The sequence below is a fragment of the Ahaetulla prasina genome, chromosome 2, assembly GCF_028640845.1.
Source record: "Ahaetulla prasina isolate Xishuangbanna chromosome 2, ASM2864084v1, whole genome shotgun sequence".
In the NCBI taxonomy this organism is placed as follows: Eukaryota; Metazoa; Chordata; class Lepidosauria; order Squamata; family Colubridae; genus Ahaetulla; species Ahaetulla prasina.
In genome coordinates, this window is record NC_080540.1 from 236,171,721 (window position 1) to 236,189,453 (window position 17,733).

Here is a 17,733-nt window from a genome sequence, read left to right on the forward strand (position 1 = left end):
ATTTGGCCCATTCAGATGCCAAATATTTTATAAGAAAAGGGTTTATAGAAATCATAAAGCTATAATTAATACATATGAAAACCATATAAACCATCTTTGTAGAAAAGGTACACTGCAGATATGGAAGGACATCAGAGTACTTAGAGAAGCCATGTCCAACTCATGGCCCACATGTATCCCTGGACAGCTAGTAATGTGGTCCCTAATAAACTTTTAACATTATGTGATTTATCTCCATTTTTTAGTTAGGGCTAAATATTTGTATTTTTACAGAATTGTATTGTGTATAGGTTTTATACAGTTAGTTGCCCTATGGTAAGATGGGTGGCCAATGCATTTAATAAATAAAAAAATACATTAACTATATTGTATATTTTATATGGAGCCTAAGACAATTCTTCTTCATTTGATGTGGCGCAGGCAAGCCAAAAGGTTGGACACTCATGATTTAGGGCTTCATTCTACAGCCTTAAATACAGTCAGATCTACATCACATTGAAGTGTAATTTGATTTGATTTATGTGGTATACAAATTGAGCTATGGATAACATTGTGGTCAAGACAGAAAAAATTAAATGTAACTATTTATTGGTTTAAAATTTCACCTACATTTAACTATAGTTCACCTTATTATTCAAATATAATTTATCAGCCATTAGTTTATTGTTTCAATTCCTACCCTCAAAACGAAGCGATAGAGCACTGCACACCAGAACAAGTAGACACAAGAACAGTTTTTTCCCGAAGGCCATCACTCTGCTAAACAAATAATTCCCTCAACACTGTCAAACTATTGACTAAATCTGCACTACTATTAATCTTCTCATCGTTCCCATCACCAATCTCTTTCCACTTATGACTGTATGACTGTAACTTTGTTGCTGGTAATCCTTATGATTTATATTGATATATTGACCATCATTTGTGTTGTAAATGTTGTACCCTGATGAAGGTATCTTTTCTTTTAGGTACACTGAGAGCATATGCACCAAGACAAATTCCTTGTGTGTCCAATCACACTTGGCCAATAAAAAATTCTATTCTATTCTATTCTTCTATTCTATTAGGAAAAAAAGTTAGGATACAAGGAAAGCCACAAGTGAACTGAGAATACAAAAGAAGGGACTTTTCTTCTTCCCCAACACCTTGCAAAGTCCTTCCAATGATACAAAAATTCAGAAATTGCCAAATGTTTTTTCAATACAAAAGCTGCCAATCTAAATGAGAAAAGAGGCCATCTAAATGTATTTACTGTCTCAATTTAAGCAGCCGTTCAAAATGCCAAATTGTTCAGCTTTAAACATCTCTCTCTCTTTGCTAACCCAACTGTTGAAACTCTGTGCCCTCTTCACAAAGTTAGCAGTTTAGAGCCAGTTTGGTCTAATGGGTTAAGATCCCAGACTAGAAACCAGGAAAGTGAGTGATAGTCCTGCTTTAGGCATATAAGCCAGCTGGGTGACTTTGGGCCAGTCATTCTCTTACTACCAGACTCATCTTACAGGAAGAGGGAGTATTAGGTATATTCATTGGCTTGAGTTATTTATAACAAGTATAAAACCAGGAATTAAAATCTAAAAGAAAAATTACCATTGAAAATTCAGATACTTGCCTTTGCATGTGGCTATGCATGTGCAGCCACAGATTATAATCAGCAGCAATCATACTTAAGTGTTTTCTAAGTATGCGTACTCTGATAATATTTGGTGGTCATTGAAATGGCTATATCAAAATACTGGGAATATAGTCCTTTGACACGCTAAGCAGAAGATTGGAGAGGATATGCTTTGAATAACTGCAGCAATTATAATATTCAAGAGCTCATGCATATTCCCTACAGAAATATTACTCTCTATTGGCAAGCAGAATATTATAATAGAAAGTGCCATAATTTTGTAATTAAGACAATCAACTACATGACTTACTACTGGATTTAGAATTTAATTTTTCTTTCATTTGCTTCCATTTTTTAAAAGATCAGCCTATACTATAAGACGATAAGTAAAAAAGCCTAAGCAGACATTCCAATGCCAGATTCAGTATTCTTTTATTATAATATTTATTCTGCATGCAGAGTTCTTCTTTTAACACAGCATTTCTTTTAATTCTAACACAAACAATACAGTCTCAACCTTATTGTGAGCAATATATGACAGCAGTTCTGGCCTCAAACCTCAAAAGCAAAACAAAATGTTTGCTTGTTAAAAATGAATAATATAGCCAAGCTATAATCAAGCTATATGGAGTTAGAGAGACAGCCACAGAGAAGTGGAAATAATTTACAGTATTTTATCAGGAATCAGATGCACACAAAAAAGAAAACCCAGGAAAAGGAAGAATAACATTAGAAATTGATTTATCTATATTCTATTTGATTTTTTGATTTTATTTCATACTTGGAAAGAAATTTCCAAAATAGTTTTTTTTAAATTTTATTCATTAAAGTCTAGCATTAAATGGAAATAGATTATTACATCATATAAAAATAAAATGGCAATATCCAATTGTTTAGAATCAAGTTGATCCTATGGACATTTACATGAAGCAACTTCAACCTAGTCCCACTCTTCCCACAAAAAGCATGGATTTTGAAACCTTTGCCTGCTTTGTGCATTTGTTTGCAATTTACTGTAAGTAAGAATTACTTGAATATTGACAACCTCTTCAATTTTCATGAAGTCAGGGTAAATTTTTCTCAGTGGAATCTGTTCACAGTTTCAACTGAAAATCATTAAATGGCAAATAAAAAAACATAATGATTTTCATCAAATGTGAACAATCCTCTCATCCTTACCTAGAATCCACAAAGGCAGTCACCAGCAATATCCATACATTTTTTTTGAAACTATCCGTCCAGTTTTCTATTAGAAAGAGAACTATTAGATCATGGGTGTCAAACTAGATCGCGTCACGTGACATATCGCAATGTTTTTTGCCTTTGCGGAGCCAGGGTTGGCATGGCTTGCATGTGACGCATTCAGCCAGTTTGACAGGCCTGCACTAGATCCTTCCCCAAATTCTTCAAACATAACAAACTCTAGGTAAGTCTCACCTGATAATTGGCCCAAAGAGTAGAAAACTTGCAGCCCTTAGCCTGATTTCAAAAACTTTTTAAGCAATCAGATTAGCACCTTGTGTCTTTGGAGGAAATGTAGAACGAAAGGACAGATTCAATAGGCCATCCCAGATCAAAACCATCTCAAGTAAGATCTCACAAAATCAATATCCCCGTCATTGGCCTGAACAAAACAAGACTATCAATTAAAACACAAAACTGGCACAAAATGGTAATGAAATAAGTGCATGCTCACAACACATTGATCTAAACTGCTGCCAACCAACATACACAAAACAATCATTATTGTATTTTCTATATCTTGCAACCCTCAAAATAAAGATAAAAGGCCCAAAAGACCTACTGTGATGACCTGGGACAAGGCATGAAGGTCCACAGCCAGCCAAGAGTTCACACTCCCCAAATTTCCCCCAAATGCACCCACGTTCTTGGCAAGTCCCAGGGCAAGCAAGCGCGCACACACACAGAGCCTCTAACTGTGCCCAGTCCAGCAAAACAAAGGAATAGGGAAATGAGTCCACAAAACAAGGAACAAACCATGAGTCCACAAAGAATGGAACAAGGTACTGAGTCAGTGGTGGGTTTCAGGTTTTTTTTTACTACCGGTTCTATGAGTGTGGTTTGGTGGGCATGGCAGGGGAAGGATACTGTAAAATCTCCATTCCTTCCCCAATCCAGGGGAAGGTTACTGCACAATCCTTATTTCTTCCTGATCAGCTGGGACTCAGGAGGCAGAGAATAGATGGCCAGCCAGAGGTGGTATTTACCGGTTCTCCGAACTACTCAAAATTTCCGCTACCGGTTCTCCAGAACTGGTCAGAACCTGCTAAAACCCACCTCTATACTGAGTCCACAAAGTAAGGAAGAAGCAAGCAGTCCTGCAAGTTCCAAATGTCTGTACCGGCACACCAAACTCTACCTCCCTAACAAGCTATTCCAAACCTGAGAGGCCTTGGGCTGTCTTGGCCCATATTCTTCCAAAGCCAACTAAGCCGCCCCCTCCATCTCTGTTGGTTCTAGCTCCTGCTTGTCCTCCTCTGCAGATTCAGGCTCCAATGGGGGCACGACACCTACCATTCATTTGTCAATACCAATCTTCCCACAATAGGAATGACAAAGATGAAACCAAGTGCTTCTCCAAAGCAGTTACTCCAACCAGTCCATAAAAAGAAAATCATAGGAGATATAAATGCTTGAGTAACTCAAGCCGTGAGTAAAAACTTGATAGGCAAATTCTTATATGAACCAAATGAAAATGATGAACAACTAGCAACCTTCTCTAAGCTACAAATAATGTAGGTGATGAATACCTAATTTGAAAAATCAGCAAGGAAATGGTGGACTTGGCATTTTCCTAACAAGGAAACCAAAGCTGGGAGCCGCCCAGAGTTGGCCAAAAGACAGGTGGCTATGTTTTAAAATAAATCAGATCTACTACATATTAAGAGCCATGGTGGTGCAGTGGTTAGAATGCAGTATTATAGGCTACTTCTACTGGCTGGCAGGTCAATTCTGAACGGCTCAAGGTTGACGCAGCCTTTCATCCTTCTGAGGTCAGTAAAATGAGGACTCAGATTGTTGAGGGCAATATGCTGACTCTGTAAACAACTTGGAGACAGCTGTAAAGCACTGTGAAGCTGTCTATAAGTCTAAGTGCTATTGCTATTGGGCAATTATATGAAATTATCACAAATATTAAAACAGTACACTGACTCAACAGTGATAGTGTAATGACAATACATACAACTGTACTTAAAAAAAGATTTTGAAAAAAATGGGAATCATAACCTTAGTGCTATCCCAATATTATGAATATCTCATCAGGAAACTCAAAAACTGCACAGCAGCAGCAAAAATTCAGACAATAGTTGAAAGAAGCTCTTGCATTAGCAACAGAGCTAGAGAGCTCTTAGAAAAGAGGAAGGAGGTCAAAGGAGAAAATACACTCAACAGGATTAAATTCTATAAGCAGAAATGCAAAGTGAAGCTAAAAGAAGACTATGAAAATGATTGAATTACAACTTGTGAGAACAAGGAAGAGGTGAGAAGCAGCATTTAAAATGCCAGAAGAAAATGTAACAGAAAGAGGGGCCTTCAAGAAGGATGATACCAGCACAACTGATCAATGAATATTTGAAAAATGCAAGCATTTTCATATTATGATCTTTACCTCAAAAATAGCCATCTCTAAACACTAACATTTACGTAAAATTTAACAGTATAAAAAATCAAGCTAGATGAGGCTTTTCATACAATTTGACAGACAAAATCAGGTAAGGCCCGAGAACCATATATTATTTACCGTTGAAGTTTACAAAGCTAATAAAGCAACTGACCACATTCTTTAATGACTACCTAGACAGGTGACATCTCTGACCAATGGAAATCTTCAAAGACAGTTCTTATATTTAAAAAAGGGACTTCAAGTTTGTTAATTATCATCCAGCATAGTTTCTCATAAACTCTTAAAGTTCATTCAAGTTATAATGATCAAAATATGAAAAAGTTAATCCTAGTTATGAAAGGAAACCAATTTTCACAAAGGATACCCAACCATCAACGACCTCCCTCACAATTAACCAGTTAATGGAACAAACAGGAGAAATCTGTGTCCCTATACTTTGTAATTGCTGACTGTCAAAAAGCATTTGACAGTATATAAATGAATGCAATCAGAAATACACTTGTGAAATCAAGATATCAATAAGAACTACATCCACCTAACAAAAGGTGGCTCAACTGACATCACTTTTTTTTTTACTGCCCATCAACATCCTATTACATCAAGTTATCCAACAAGTGACACAATCTCTCTCTGAAGCTTTTCACAATGGCTCTTGATGGAATTTTCAGATGGCTCAACTGGGCAGATAAAGGCAAGAAGCTCACCTACCTGTAGTTTTAGCTGATGATACTGTAATCATCAGCCACAATGTCAAAGAGGCCAAGCAGTAGCTAACTGAGTTTAGCTTCTGCTTAGTAAATAGAGCAGTTGGTTTGGAAATCAGCAGGAAAAAGATTAAACACTTACAAAATTTATTCCATGAAAAGGAACTAGAAGAGTTGACAAAGGATGTGAACTCCTACAACCCACATTGGCTGGGAATCAATGCCATGAACACAGCGAACAAACAGATTTTGTACCAAAGAACTATAGCATGACTCAGCTTTAACCACATAAACCAATCCTGTACCATGTGGAAAACATCAAAGCAAGTGCCGATACACCAAACCATGCTTATTCCAGTAATGATCTACAGCATGTGACCTAAGAAATTTGGCAGAGAAGCTTCAAGTTAACATAGTGTAAAATAGAAAAGTGAATATTTAAGATCTTGTTCAAAGACTGAATCCAAAATACAGAAATTTGTATCAATATTTAAGACATTGACAAAGTTGTTTGCCACCAGCTAATTGGTAACTCCAGCTGAAATCAATCTTGGAATTTTTCCTCACAGTAAATGATGGAGTTCTAAAGAGCACATCTATGCAATGTTTATATATGTACACTAGGAATATGCCAAAAAAAAGTGTCAGGTCAAAAAAATTATTCATGGAGTTAATAACTGATTAATACTCTAAATGAAGAAACTCATTTTGTAAAACTAAATGAATTTTTACAAACACTATTCTCTTGAACACATATACCTTTATACTTTACTTTATAAAGTATACCTTTATAAAAACCCTCCTCCTCTTCAGCAGATATGGGAGAAATTGAAAGAATACAAAGAAAACAAAAGAGGGGAAAACAATGGGAAGAGAAAAAAGAAAAACAATGCAAAATTGAGGCAAGAGGAAATTAACTATAGAAAGATTTAAGTTGTACCTGTACTGAACACACAAAATAAACTCATGCATGCTTAAAGTTCAGGTATGTGCCTCCACCTGCTGCAAGCACCTTCCCTTTTGATAGTGTCTCCCTTTATTTGGTGAACAAGAGATGAAATCCTTCACTGCAAATTATTATGGGGTTAGCAGAATTTTGATTCTTTTTTATGAAAAAGAATATTAAATATTTTGTATTTAATCTAATAACTATTTACTTAACAATATTCAGATGCACAAATTTCCATTTCTATTATTCAAATTTTAAAATGCACTCTGTACACAAACAATAATTATATGGAAATTTCATGAAATATTACAACTCTTTGGTTTGACTATCCATATCTTCAATGCAAACTAACATGAAAGTTTCAGACACTAGGAAAGAAAAAATATTTTAGCTTTTTTAGGTTAAATCAAATGTATAAATTTATAATAAATTTATCATCCAATGTTTAGATGTTCAGTATGTCAGTTTGTAACCCAAGCATTCTGCTAATATGGGATGATTCAGTGAGATGGCACATTAGTTCTTTTTTACAACTTTGCCTAATTAGGTTTGAAAAGTTACATTAGTTCTCAAATGTGGAAGCATAATTAGATACAATAAATATCTTTCTTAGTTTAATAACGAAATTTAATCTTTGCCGTAGCCTTACTAGAATCAGCACATTATTGTACAAAAAACATGTTTCAGAATTCTAATAGGTATGACTACATCAAAAAGCTTATTATTCCCTGAACCAAACAGTAAGATACTATAGAAAGTCCTATTTTATTCAGAGCCATAATCTACTGTCTGTTTAATATTGGTAAAAGAGAATTTTCTGAAGCATGATTTCTTAATATTTTAAATTTCTTAAAAGTATTTTTCAGCCATGTGTAAATGAGATGATTGAAATATTATGCAGAAGTTATAATTTAAAAGGTCTTGGCAGCTAAGTATACAACAACGTAAAAGAACAAATTCTGCTTTTGAAACATTTCTCCAGAGAAATTTATATAACAAGAGAATTTATTAAAGATTCTTTTCTTGCTGTAACTTCTTACTGTATTCTGCAGATGAGTTTTAGTCCCACAGATATAATCTGACAGTAACTGTATATTGTAGCCACTGTATATTGTAGCCATACAGCAAAACATATATAACAAAGCAAGTCATTTAAATAAATCATGAAATTGGAAGCTTCAATGCCAGAGAAAAATAATCTATACAAATTGGTTTCTAACATCTGTAAAATTTATCATTAAAAAAATAGCAAAAAGGTTACATTGGATGTAATGCTTATGGATAAAGTCTTCAGTTTTCAAACCAAAACTTAGTTTCACTTTAATTAAATAAGCTGTTTACAAACTCATACATCTCAAATATTTCAAAATAAAAATACTTTTAAAAACTAATATTTGTGAGCAGCTTGCAAATTTCCTCTAAAAATCATGATTCCTCTAAAAGTCAAATAATAAGGCAATTTTGTGTCTGTTATAAAGAGTTTAATGTTGAGATAAAAGTGAAACTCTAACTTCTCTTTCAAACAGCAGTATGAACCAAAACTTTAGCTCCAACCCATGGCCCTGAACAGCTAGTAATGCAGCCCCACAAGATAGTAAACTTTTAATATTATGTGATTTATATACATTATATATTTTTACACGTGTCCCAAGACAATTTCTCTTCACTCAATGTGGCCCAGGCATATAATGTGGCCCAGGCAAGCCAAAAGGTTAGACTCCAGAATGCTAACCAATCTATTCCTAGAAATAATAAAACTAGAGTGATAAAATAAAATAAAAAATACCCCAAATTTACTGGTACAATGAATATTCAGTTTATTTAGCATCAATCCTTTCTTTTGTTTGATAAATTTTTATTCTGTTGAATACTTCTTAAATTTTATGTTCACAGAAATTCTAGATTTTGCCAATAATTTCTAAATTTGCTTTTATATTAGTTTAGCTCATAAGTTTCCATCTCAAAATTGAAATTAGGCCCAATTCAAATTACAATTCCAACATACCGTATTGTTTTTCTCTACAGGCCAGAGCAGGGGTCTCCAACCTTGGTCCCTTTAAGACTTGTGGACTTCAACTCCCAGAGTTCCTCAGCCAACTTTGCTGGCTGAGGGCCTCTGGGAGTTGAAGTCCACAAGTCTTAAAGAGACCAAGGTTGGAGACCCCCGGGCCAGAGGATAAAGATAAGTTGTGTTAACAGGTTGGCAAATAGCATGCTTAAGAACATAATGCCAAATATTTACAAGTTTAAACATCTGCAATACATGAGTTTTGAAATACAGGTCGTCCTCAACTTACAACCACAATTGAAGCCAAAGTTTATGTTGCTAAGTGAGACATTTGTTATGTGAGTTTTGCCTCATTTTATGACGTTTCTTGCTATAGTTAAGTGGATCACTGCAGTTGTTAAATTAGTAACATGGTTGTTAAGTGAATCTGGCTTCCCTGTTGACTTGATTATCAGAAGGTCACAAAAGGTAATCATGTGACCGCAGGACACTGCAATCGTCCTAAATATGAGTCAGTTGACAAGTGTCTGAATTTTAATTACATAACCACAGGGATGCTGCAACAGTTGTGTGAAAAATGGTCATGATTTTTTTTCAGTGCCGTCATAACTTTGAACGGTCATTAAATGAAATGTTGTAAGTCGAGTGCTACTTGTATACAAGTGGTAGACCATAGACCAAGAAGACCAGTACAGATAATGCACCATGTATCATTCTGTATCTACAATATGTATTGTGAGTTCCTTCTGTATTACGCATCGCTTCCAGAAAGCGTTCTAGAAACTACGTATCAGTTACTACAATTCTTCACCATGTAAATATGTAAAGAAAACAAAACCCACGTTCCAAACCAACAGACTGTATAGCCATCTACTTGTTATGTACTGTAGAGCATAGGAATCAGACCAAAGGCCTTTTAAGTCCACCATTTCATTCCTAGAGCTGCAAGCACTCTCCCATTCATATGTCCACAGAGGCCTAACCTATCACCAGCAGCCATTTCGATAGAAGTTACGGGGCTCATGTGAAGAAGTAGAAAACCAGCCTGTGTTTGAAACGACTCCATACCTTCCATTGGCTTCCCACACTAAACCCCAGGGCCTGCTAGCAGGGGAGGACTTTGCTGAAAACTGAAGTGCAGATTTCACACACAACCCTTTGGGGTTTTTTTTTGTTCCTTTCTAGGCAAAGCCGAGGTCCCTCGTTAGCATCTCCTGCCTCCAAGAACTACCTCCAAGTGTTCCCATCGGTCAGCCTCCCCCTCTGAAGAATCGCTGCGATCTAGATCGTTGGGCTCTATCCAGGTCACGCTGACTGGGAAGTCAAACCAGCTTGAGCCACATTTCTCTCCACAAACCCACCTGGAAAACAACCGCTCCAACTTCCACTCTGGAGCCTAGTCCGTGTCCAATCCCTTTTCCAGGCCTTCGGTGAGGCAACAGCTCCCGGCCCGCGCCAACAGCTGGGCCAGTGACTGTGCAGAAGCGCCACGCGCTCTCCCGGCCTTTGGGCGGCCTAGGCGCCACCGGTAGGAGCCGGGTGGTCGGTGCTTCCCTCGGCGCCGAGCGGTGGTACCGGCCACGCCCCTCCCCCTGCATAGCTGTGGCTCCCCGCCTCACCTGCCGGATGCTGCTTGTTTCTGGCACCGCGAACTCCTCCTTCTCTTTCGGGGTTTTCACGGTGACTTTAATGATCCGCGGCTCAGATGCTGAGGCAGACGCGGCCGGCACTGGGGGATCGGTGGGGCTCTGGGGCCCAGGAGGGTTCTCGCCGCTCTCAGACATGGCGCGCGCGGGGCGGGTGGACTAACGGCGGGTCGGCCTCCTGTGCTCGTTAGCCAAGCCGCGCAGCGAATGCTGGGTAAGGTCGACCCTCTTCTCTCTCCTCACCGCCTCGCGCGCGCGCGCACCCCACCACTATAAAGCTCTCCCACTCTCGGAGAGTTCAACGGAAACAGCCCGGCTCAATTGCGGCGCCTGCTGATGACGTCATGGATCGGGGAAGTTACTAGAAAAGAGGAACTGACTTGGCCGGCGCATGAGAAATCTAATAGAGGGCTACGCGCATGCGTAAAATGAGACCAAGGTGGTGAGAGCGCGTGCGCATTGGGCATTTATTTTTTACTGCGCAAACGCAGTTGAACCGAAAGGCCTAAGTTGGCATTGTTAGGTGAGCAGCTACTTTGACGTTGTCGGGAAGTACTTGCGCCGCTTGCTGACGTATTTTTTGACGACTCATGGATGGTTGTGGCGCAGTTTTTAGGCTGCTGTTTGCTTCGTCGAAAGCTTTGCATTTTAAAAGCTAAGGGAGTGTTTCTTTAATACTCAATCCAAGTGGTTCTGGGGGAAGAACTGTATTAAAGTTTCTAAAATCATTATTCATAATTATTTAAGAGCGCCCTTGAAACTTTTATTTGATTGAATATATATCGGCGCAGGAAGACGTCTGAAGGCACAACTTGCTGAAATCGGAATCCACAATGAATTATAAAACCAACAAGAAATTGACGCTCCAAATACAGGGATTCTACTTATCTACACACTTGTACGGTAGCCAAATCTAGCTACGATCAAATAAAATGCAGAAGGGTCTGGGGAGAATAATGATAATAAATTATGTAAAAAATATGATTTACCTGTATCCAAAAAGTCATGGGAACATAAAGTGGAAAAAGTTACAGAAAATGAGAACGTGAAGATCTTGTGGGACTTTCGAATACAGATGGATCGTCACTTGGAACACAACACGCCAGATATCACAGTTGTCGAAAAGTGAAACGTACAATTTATTGACATCGCGGTACCAGGAGGTGCCAGAGTCGAAGAAAAAGAACTAGAAAAAATCATGAAATATTGCGACCTAGCCATCAAAACTACACAGCTATGGATGAAACATGTAAGTGATACCCATTGTCATCGGGGTACTAGGTTTTTATACTTTTTATACTAAGAATTTTATAAGATAATTCAACTAATTGCAGCTTCCTGCAATAACACCAGCAGAAATGCAAAAAACTGTACTACTTGGAATATCGTACATTTTAAGAAGGTACTTGGTTGATACCTAGGACCCTGGCAGCAAACCGTATCAACCATTGGCACCAGTCAATCATATCTGTGATGCATTTTTGAATGTTCAGTTGACCGAGTTTCATGTTTAATGAATGAAGTATATAATAATATACTTTTATTCATTAAACATGAAACTCGGTCAACTGAACATTTAAAGATGTATCACAAATATTATTGACTGGCATTGATGGTTGATACAGGTTGCTGCCAGGATCCTACATATCAACAAATCTTCTTAAGCAATTTTTTGCAGTTCCACTGGTATTATTACAGGAAGCTGTAATTTCTTGATGTATTTTGTAAAATTCCTGGACATGGTGCAAAGTGCCCCAATGACAATGGGTATCACTGTCATGTTTCATCCATAATCACGTAGTTTTGATGGCCAGGTCGCGATATTTCGTTATTTTTTCTACTTCTTTTTCTTCAACTCTGGCATCTGGTACAGCGATATCAATAAATATGATTATTATTATTATTATGACTGGCATTTTTACTCTACCTGAAGTGTTGATTCAGTTCAAAGGGTATTGTGGTCCGCCAGCAGCCTGCAGAGCTGGCAGCGGAGTCGGACAGTAAGGAGGCTGGGGAGGACAATGGGTCAGTCCTGGAGTCAGGAGAGGGCCTGGACGAGGGCTCTGTCAGAGGCAGGGATGGGGCCAGAGCCATCTGGGAGCGATGTGTGGACTCCAGAGCCTCCAGAGGCGGGCAGCAGAGAGGCAGAGGAACAGGAACCTGTTCCTAGTGCACGCATGCGACGAGCTGCCAGAAGGCAAGAGCAGCTAAAGCAAAAAGAATGACTCGGGAGTAAGGCCAGGAGATGATTGGCCCCTTCCATAAGGCTTAAGAGCAGCAACTGCTCTTGGGCTCTTCGTAGGAAAGCAACATTGCTACAATTGTTTCTTGTCTCCGGTTTCTGAACTTCGTGGGTTTCTTGCCAAGAAAAGCCTTTGGCAGAGTGCTAAAGAAGACAAAGGTTTGTGATAAGGCCGAAGGACTTTTTCTGAAGGACTTTGTTTTTGACTTAATTTGGACTAAGCTGAGAATGAAGTAATTCTCAGCTGTTCTAATAAAATGTTTGTTTAGGACTGATTGTGTCTGGTAATAACTACTTGGGACTAGGTCACAACAGGTATATTGCTTGTAGTTTACATCCCACAGTGGCAGAAAACATCTAGTACTATTGAATTTTGACAATTCAACTTGAAAGTACTGAGGGTATTTAAAAAAAGGCAAGTTGGGACCACAGAAATCTCATGGACTACCTTGGTTGTTGTTAATTGCGAAGTCGCAACCCCATGGACAACGTTCCTCCAGGCCTTTCTGTCCTCTACCATCCTCGAGTCCATTTAAGCTCACACCTACTGCTTCAGTGACTCCATCCAGCCACCTCATTCTCTGTCGTCCCGTTCTTTTTTTGCCCTCAATCTTTCCCAGCATTAGGCTCTTCTCCAGTGAGTCCTTCCTTCTCATTAGGTGGCCAAAGTATTTCAGTTTCAGGATCTGGCCTTCTAAAGAGCAGTCAGGGTTGATCTCCTCTAGGACTGACTTGTTTGTTCGCCTTGCAGTCCAAGGGACTCGCAGGAGTCTTCTCCAGCACCAGAGTTCAAAGGCCTCAATTCTTTGGCGCTCAGCCTTTCTTATGGTCCAACCTTCACAGCCATACATTGCAACTGGGAAAACCATAGCCTTGACTATAAGCACTTTTGTTTGCAGGGTGATGTCTCTGCTTTTTAGTACGCTGTCTAGATTTGCCATAGCTTTCCTCCCCAGGAGCAAGCGTCTTTTAATTTCTTGGCTGCAGTCCCCATCTGCGGTGATCTTGAAGCCCAGGAAAATAAAATCTGTCACTACCTCCATTTCTTCTCCATCTATCTGCCAGGAATTGAGAGGGCTGGATGCCATGATCTTAGTTTTCTTAATGTTGAGCTTCAAGCCAACTTTTGCATTTTCCTCCTTCACCCGCATTAAGAGGCTTTTTAGTTCCTCTTCGCTTTCTGCCATTAGAGTGGTATCATCTGCATATCGTAGGTTGTTGATATTTCTCCCGCCAATCTTAATTCCGACTTTTGATTCATCCAGCCCCGCCTTTCTCATGATGTGCTGTGCATATAAGTTAAATAGGCAGGGCGATAGTATACAGCCTTGCCGGACTCCTTTCCCAATTTTGAACTAATCAGTGATTCCGTGTCCAGTTCTCACTGTTGCTTCTTGACCCACATACAGGTTTCTCAAGAGACAAATAAGATGGTCTGGTACACACATCTCTTTAAGAGCTTGCCACAATTTGTTGTGATCCACACAATCAAAGGCTTTAGCATAGTCAATGAAGCAGAAGTAGATGTTTTTCTGGAACTCCCTAGCTTTCTCCATGATCCAGCATATGTTGGCAATTTGATCTCTAGTTCCTCTGCCTCTTCGAAATCCTGCCTGTACTTCTGGTAGTTCTTGATCCACAAACTGCTGGAGCCTAGCTTGTAAGATTTTAAGCATAACCTTACTAGCATGGGAAATGAGTGCAATGGTGCAATAGTTTGAACATTCTTTGGCATTGCCTTTCTTTGGAATTTGAATGTAAACTGACCTTTTCCAATCCTGTGGCCACTGCTGAGTTTCCAAATTTGCTGACAAATTGAGTGTAGCACTTTTACTGCATCGTCTTTTAAGATTTTGAATAGCTCAGCTGGAATACTGTCTCCTCCACTAGCTTTGTTGTTGCTCAGATTTCCTAAGGCCCATTTGACATCACATTCTAGGATGTCTGGCTCAAGGTCAGTGACCACCCCATCGTGGTTATCAGGGATGTTAAGCTCGTTCTTGTATAGTTCTTCTGTGTAATTTTGCCACCTCTTCTTAATCTCTTCTGCCTCTGATAGGTACCTGCCACTTTGGTCCTTTATCGTGCCCATCTTTGCTTGAAACGTTCCCTTCATATCTCCAATTTTCTTGAAGAGATCTCTGGTCCTCCCTATTCTATTGTTTTCTTCTATTTCTTTGCACTGTTCATTTAAGAATGTATTCTTATCTCTTCTAGCTATTCTCTGGAATTCTGCATTCAGCTGGGTGTATCTTTCTTTCTCCCTTGCCTTTCGCTTCCCTTCTTTCCTCAGCTATTTGCAAAGCTTCCTCAGCAAGCCATTTTGCTTTCTTGCCTTGCTTTTTCTTTTGGATGGTTTTAGTTGCTACCTCTGTACAATGTTGCGAACCTCCGTCCATAGTTCTACAGGTACTCTGTCTATCAGATCTAATTCCTTAAATCTATTTATCACCTCTACTGTATATTCATCAGGGATATGATTTAATTCATACCTGAGTGGCCTGGGGCTTTTCCCTACTTTCTTCAATTTAAGCCTAAATTTTGCAAGGAGAAGCTCATGATCTGAGCCTCAGTCAGCTCCTGGTCTTGTTTTTACTGACTGTATAGAGCTTCTCCATCTTTGGCTGCAGAGCACATAGTCAATCTGATTTCTGTGTTGACCATCTGGTGATGTCCATATGTAGTCATCTCTTGGGTTGTTGGAAAAGTGTGTTTGCTACGACCATCGTATTATCTTGACAGAATTCTATCAGCCTGTGTCCTGCTTCATTTTGTACTCCAAGGCCAAACTTGCCCGTTATTCCGGTTATCTTTTGGCTTCCTACTTTAGCATTCCAATCCCCCATGATGATAAGGACATCATTTTTTGGTGTTAATTCTATAAGGTGCTGTAGGGCTTCATAGAACCAGTCAATTTCATTCTCTTCAGCACCAGTGGTTGAGGCATAGACTTGGACTGCTGTGATATTGAATAGTTTGCCTTGGATTCGAACTGAGATCATTCTGTCATTTTGGGGATTGTATCCCAGTATTGCTTTTTCTACTCTTTTATTGATTATGAAGGCTACTCCATTTCTTCTGAGGGATTCTTGCCCAGAGTAGTATACCTGATGGTCATCTGAATTAAATTCACCCATTCCTGTCCACTTTAGTTCGCTGATTCCTAAGATGTCGATGTTCAGTCTTGTCATCTCGTTTGACCACATCCAGCTTGATTCATGGATGTTACATTCCATGTTCCTATGGAAAAAAAATCTTTACAGCATCGGACTTTCCTTTCACCACCAGATACATCCACAGCTGAGCGTCCTTTCGGCTTTGGCCCAGTCAGTTCATTCTTTCTGGTGCTACTAGTACTAGTCCTCTGCTCTTCCCCAGTAGCATATTGGAAACCTTCTGACCTGAGGGGCTCATCTTCCGGCGTCATATCTTTTTTCCTTTTTGTACTGTCCATGGGGTTTTCATGGCGACGATACTGGAGTGGATTGCCATTTCCTTCTCCAGTGGATCACGTTTTGTCAGAACTCTTTGCCATGACCTGTCTGTCTTGGGTGTCCCTGCACGGCATAGTTCATAGATTCATTGAGCTATGCAAGCCCCTTCTCCACGACAAGGGAGTAATTCATGAAGGGGCATGGACTACCTACTTCTCAGCTATTAGCAAAATAGAAAACCACAATTATACATACTGAGTAAGTTGTGCAAAGCTTCAAATCTTCATTTGAAAAAAGATTGGACCAATGGCCAATTTTATGTCACAACATTTCTATGAAATGCTGTGATAGTTGCTTCTAATTGATAGAGCAATTATGACATTTGACTTGTCAAAGTGGGTTCTGGACATACATAAATCTACATCTGTTGAAGCTGATTGACAGATCAGTCCTATTGCAACACTGCATGAAGATGGAACACCTTCAACGCTAAGAGGCACTTGGGAAGTCATCTCTTATGAAGCAAGGAACCACATTAAGACAGATCAACATGATACAGACTTACTTTGTTTAGCTATTGTATGAACCCAGCCTATGTGGTTGAGTTTAGAATCCAAAAAACTGGACAGAATAACCCATGATTAAAATACCTATTACCATGCATTTTAGCTAGTACACATTTAATACACTTGAGAATCAGTTTTAACGGTAGCATAACATAGCCAAGATCAAAATCACCTTTACATTGTAAAAACTAAATGTATGTTTTCTACTGGTAAACCTTTTCCAAAAGGCAAATGGACTTTCTTGGTATTTTGCCTTGAAAGTGCTTTGCTTATAATCCAAGAACAATTCAGACAATGATGACCTGGATGACTAAGAATCTCCATTGACATTTCTGTGGTAAAAGAAAATAATTCCACTTTGCTTCGTATGATTATGAGAATTAAAACTGAATTATCATTGTCTATCTAATTCTTTCCTGAACTATGCCTAAAGAGCAGACAGCCTACTTAGCAAAATGTACTCTTTATTACCTGATATCATTGTAAGAAATAGACATCTAATGTAGGATGAAAACTTGTTTCCTTATTTTAGAAAAACAGAAAAGTTGAATGTGTATGTTATCTAAAATAGCATTTTTAAAAAATGTTGAAGAAATTTTAATAGAGATTTTTGTCTGTACCAATAAAAGCTCAACTATTACATAAGTGACAGCTGACGGTGAAAAGAAAAGTAAAATTATATTATATAGAATCTTGTTTATACTAGACCCCCAAAATATATGTGTTGTATTAAAATGTTTTATCATTTTGCCTTTACAGCTGAGTGAATTCTTTTTACAAACCCATGCTTTGAGCTGTATCACAGTATTACCATTCTTTTCTGTCTTATTTCTTCCCTCTAAGACAACCCAAATATTATTTGTAGCTGTTCATCAGTAAAATACACACGATAAAAATAATGAAAATATTAAAATGTAAAAACAACC

General features: G+C 38.6%; 1 protein-coding gene across 2 annotated transcripts in view; it reads right to left on the reverse strand.

Moving 5' to 3' along the window:
- UBQLN1 (ubiquilin 1) overlaps window positions 1-10,912 on the reverse strand; it is a 29,742-nt gene extending 18,830 nt beyond the window's left edge. Inside the window, exon 1 of one of the 2 annotated variants that reach the window (XM_058172775.1) lies at window positions 10,539-10,912. In XM_058172775.1, coding sequence (XP_058028758.1) covers window positions 10,539-10,703 — 165 coding nt within the window. In that variant the 5' untranslated portion in view covers window positions 10,704-10,912. The other variant, XM_058172774.1, reaches the window with a different exon arrangement.
- Between the last annotated feature and the right edge of the window lie 6,821 nt (window positions 10,913-17,733).